The sequence below is a fragment of the Orycteropus afer genome, unplaced genomic scaffold (genome assembly GCF_000298275.1).
Source record: "Orycteropus afer afer isolate SDZICR_OR568_19922 unplaced genomic scaffold, OryAfe1.0 scaffold01124, whole genome shotgun sequence".
NCBI classification, from domain to species: domain Eukaryota; kingdom Metazoa; phylum Chordata; class Mammalia; order Tubulidentata; family Orycteropodidae; genus Orycteropus; species Orycteropus afer.
This window is the reverse complement of record NW_006922711.1, coordinates 59,130-64,194: the sequence shown is the minus strand read 5'-3', so window position 1 is coordinate 64,194 and position 5,065 is coordinate 59,130. Positions and strand designations below refer to the sequence as shown.

Here is a 5,065-nt window from a genome sequence, read left to right as displayed (position 1 = left end):
CAATTTAGCACAATGCAACATCTCCTCTCCCACTTCCTCCCAATAGGTATCGCTTCCCTGTGTCCACCCCTCCATACACTCCTACCCTCTGAGGTGTCTCCTGGTGCCTGAGCAGCCCTTCTTTCTCTCTTGCTTGTTCTCTCCAAGGAGTGTATCTATATATTTGGACATTCTTACAGCACATACGAATACGTATGTAGAAGTTTCGTCTGCCAGCCTTATATATGGTCATGAGTATATTCCCTTTTGCCTAGACATGCCTTGTCATTCAACTGTCTGTCCATCTATTTTCCCATAGATTAATGTTTGTTATCACTGATAACGCAGTACTGTATACGTAAAAGGGTTTATCTTTGTTGTCTGTACTTCTTGTATACCTCTCTGTGTCTTCCTCTTCTTCAATGCCACGGTGTTGATCACTCGCTACAAAAGTGGTTTTTGTGATGTGTGTGTGTACAGGTGTGTATGTAAATTGGTAGTAAAAACCTAATCTTAATAGATACAAGGCTATTTATAGTGAATAGTGATATTTACTTGCAGAAATAATGTATTTGATTATGAGGTACTTCCCTAGACCTCCTTTGGAACTGTTACATAATCTGTGTATACTACATATACTGTATTATTTTACCTTTCACTAAATCTGAAAAAGTCTAACTTCCAAAATATACCTATCCCCAAGGATTATAGACAAGGGATTATGGACCTATAACTAATGGTGTTTAGTGTGTGTTCTCTCTGTGAACTGGGTCTGGCAAAACTGGAGTCCAGGGAAGAAGTTATGTGATCATGCAAGTGAGAGATGATGGGCGATTTGACTAGGGCATTGGTGCTAAGTTCAGATTCTCTCAGTGTGTAGAGAGCTACTCCTTCCTGACCATGGGGCCAGTACAGTCAGGGTAGATCTTTTCCTCCAAGGAGCCTGGTCCCTTTTTTCCCTCTCAACTCCATTTTCTACAGGAAAAGTCCAAGCTGGAGAGTGAACTAGCCAACTTTGGGCCTCGCATCAATGATATCAAAAGGATCATCCAGAGCCGAGAGAGAGAAATGAAAGACTTGAAGGAGAAGATGAACCAGGTTGGTAGGGGAATGAACCATGCCAGCATGTACATCGGGGTAGGGCTGGGCCTGGAATTAGGATTCTGACCAAAAGGGCCTGTGCCCCCTCCCGACTTCTCCTTTCAGGTAGAAGATGAAGTATTTGAAGAGTTTTGTCGGGAGATTGGTGTGCGCAACATCCGGGAGTTTGAGGAAGAGAAGGTGAAGAGGCAGAATGAAATTGCCAAGAAGCGGTAGGTGGAAGTGTGAATAGAAGAGGAGACTAGGATGCCTTGTAACCTCTAGCCTGACATCCCTGGAAAGTCAGATGCCATCATAAGTCAGGGACCAGTCCTTAGAACTGTGAGAGTTTAATGGAAGTAGGCCTTAAATGGCAGGGAGATCCAGGAGAGAGTATGGCATAGTATAGTAGTTAAGAGTGCCAAGCATAGATGTGATTTACTTGGGTTAAAATCCCACCTCCACAATTTACTAACTCTGTGATCTTGGGCAATGAGTTGACATCTCTAAGCCCCAGTTTCTTTATCTGTAAAATGGGATAATGGTACCTTCCACATGGCAGTGTTGTAAGGATTTGATGAAATAATTCTTATAAAGTATTTAGCATAATATTAGCACATACTAAGAACAAAGAATATTAGCTGTTATTATGGTCATTATCCTGGTGAATGATGCAGGTAAGGGGGAAAGAAATTCTAGGTTGGAAGAATAACAAGAAGAAAACAATAGTTTCTCCTTTCTTCCCAACTTTAGTTAGTTCATTTATTCAATAAACTTTTCTTTAGTAACTACCTTGTGCCACGTTGTCCTGTGCTAGGTATTGGAGGGACTGGGGAAGGTAGAAGTAAGACAGAAATGAACATGACATATTCTCTGCTTTGAAGGAGGTCATTCTTTCGACCCTGTGCCTTAGGCAGCAGTTCATCTAGTTCTTCACCCATGCAGTTAAGATTTATTGTTCTGCCCCTAAGCCAGGCTCGAGGGTGAAGAATTGAATCAGAGACTATCCCTGTCCTCAGGAAGCTTATGGACTAGTTGAGACAATTTCAGAACAGTATGATTGATGCTGTAATTGAGGTAGATAGAAAATATGAGGAAATTCTCAAGGAACTACTGATCAATAAAGGGTGGGGGGAGACGCCTAGTAGAAAAATTGGCAGAGGATATAAATTGGCAGTTCATGGAAAGAGAAGCTCAAATAGTTAACAACAATATAAAGATATGTTTGATCTCATAAGAATAAGAAATGGAAGCTGAAGAATAAGAAATGGAAATTGAAACAATGAGATACAACTTTGTACTTACCAGATTGGCAAAAGTATGTTGTTGTTGTTGTTATGTGCTGTCGAGTTGGACCTGACTCATAATGACCCCTTCTTGGTTTTCCGAGGCGGTATCACTACAGAAGTAGATTGCCCAACCTTTCTTCCAAGGAGTGGCTGGTGGGTTTGAACCACCAGCATTCTGGTTAGCAGTCAAGTGCCCTAGGCACTACACTACCAGAGCTCCTTGGCAAAAGTCTAAGAGGTGAATACTGAGAAGTGGTATTGCATAGATAGCCAGGAACTTTCATATATTGGTACAGCCATTTTAAAAAACTACCTAGCATGGTGGAATATTCTGGGAAAGGGTAGCTAATAATGGTGGCACAACATGAAAAATGTCATCAATATCCCTCAGCTGGAAATGTGAAAGTTGTTATGTTGGTGAATGTCTTTTTTGTGTATGTTTTTACCACAATAAAAGTGTGTGTGTGTGGGGGACCTAGCAGTATTTGGTGAAAATAAGTCTAAATATGGCTTGTGATTTAGCAACCAACCCAGTCCTGGGTATATATTCCAGAGAGAATCTTGCCACAGGGTCGCAATCCATTCAGGATTGTTCATCTCAGCATAATTTGTGGTAGTAGGAAAGTCGGTGGTGATGTAGATGCCCATTACTGGGGGAAAGTATAGGTTAAATGTGATGAATATATAGACTATGGAATACTGTGTGAGCAGTTCAAAGCAAGAACTAGGTTTACAGGAAGTAACATGGACTCACAAAGGAAATGTTGACTTACTAAGTAAGTAAGAGAGGAATTTATAACACCATGCATTTGTGTAAATTAAAAAACAATGACATTTACAAAGATAAGCATTTTTAAGGATATACTAAAGAAAAAAAAAACCTCATTGCTGTCGAGTGGGATCTGACTCACAGTGACCTCTCCTTGGGTTTCTGAGGTGGTATCACTATGGAAGTAGATTGTCCAGTCTTCCTTCTGAGGAGTGGCTGGTGGGTTTGAACCATCAGCCTTCTGGTTAGCAGTCAAGTGCCTTAGGCACTATGCCACCAGAGCTCCATACATATATGTCCCTTTATAGTACATGCTCAACATTAGGGAAGGTGATGAGAATGGGAATTGGGTTGAAACAAAGGGACAAAGAAGGGTCTTACATATAAAATATAATATGAACTATGAGATATCATTAACTCAACTTTGTACCAAAACCAAACCAAACTCACTGCCATCGAGTCAATTCTGACTTTGTACCAGAAGTCCAAAAAGGGAGGAACCCAACAATGGACAGTAGAAACTAAATTCTCCACCCTACGCACAGAATAGTCAGAAGGTTTTACAGAACAAGAGTGATGAACTGAAAACCAAAAGAGTGAGTAGAATTTAGCCAGTAAGACTGCAGACAGAAGGGATTTCTAGGCAGTGAAAACAGCATGCTTGGAGGTGTGAGAGAATATGCCTTATTCTGGAAACTAAATAGTTTTGAATGTCTGGAGCATAAAAATGGGTCAGGAGAAAAGCGGGGGTGGTGGAGAGGTCAGCAGGGGCCAGATCACAGAGAGCCATATGAGTCACATTTAAGAGATTGGACTTCAAAATTGCATAGCTCAAAATTATGGAGTTAATTACATTCCATTTAGATTATAGTGACTAATGGGTTTTAAGCCTGCTAGCATGACATCTGGCAGCATCTGTCACATGATATGGAGGAAAGGAGGGCATGTAGTTGGAAGTTAGCTCTGCTTGGCCTGTTAATGTTTCCATATTCTCATATGCTTTGAGTTTCTAATGAGATGGGGAGGAGGGCAATAACAGGAACTCATTATTATTATTTTATTGTTGAGAATATGCACAGCAAAACATACACCAATTCAACCATTTCTACATGTACAACTCAGTAACATTGATTACATTCTTCTAGTTGTACAGCCATTCTTACCTTTTCTGGGTTATTCCCTCCTTCATTAACATAAAGTCACTGCCCCCTAAGATTCCTGTCGAATCTTTTGAGTTACTGTTGTCACTTTGATCTCATATAAATAACTTTTAAAAGAGCATAATACTCAGGCAGACCTTTTTTTTTTTACTAACTCAGTTAAACTATTGTTTGGTTTTAAGAAGACTTCAGGGAATATTTTTGGTTTAAGATTTAAAGATTATCTCAGGGCAGTAGTTTTAGGACTTCATCCAGTCCACATGGCTCCAGAAAGTTTAGAGTCCATGAGAATTTAGAATTCTGCTCTGCATTTTCCCCCTTTTGATCAGGATTCTTCTGTAGAATCTTTAATCAAATGAGGAACCCAGTAACTTGCCCATGATTTTTTTACTATCCAAGCCTACCAATTCCTTAAGAGGTTCAGGAATCTTGGGGAATATGGGGGTGGTTGTTAAAGGGTCTAAACTCTTGGACAAAGATGAGCTGAATACAGTTAGTGTTCCCAGCAATGATGAAGATAACTAAAATTTATTGTGTACTTACTGTGTGCCAGGCACTGTTCTAAGGACTTTATACAAATTAACTAACTAAAAAAAGAAAAACAATTCCCAGTAATTCAGAGGTCAGTACTTCTATTTTACAGGTGAGGAAACTGAGGCATGAAGAATATAATTTTAACTTGCTTGAGATTACACTAGTAAGTGGCAGAGCTGGGATACCAATCCTCTTAACCACTATGTTATATTGCAAAGATAGTATAGGAGAAAGAGCCCAAATTCTGATATTAG

General features: G+C 39.9%; 1 protein-coding gene across 1 annotated transcript in view; it reads left to right on the top strand.

Annotated features, from left to right (window-relative positions):
• The window catches only part of SMC1A (structural maintenance of chromosomes 1A), a 78,295-nt gene that overhangs the window by 35,151 nt on the left and 38,079 nt on the right, over positions 1–5,065 (top strand). Inside the window, exons 14-15 of the mRNA XM_007958761.1 lie at positions 961–1,077; positions 1,186–1,292. Coding sequence (XP_007956952.1) covers positions 961–1,077; positions 1,186–1,292 — 224 coding nt within the window. The remainder of the gene's footprint in view (positions 1–960; positions 1,078–1,185; positions 1,293–5,065) is intronic.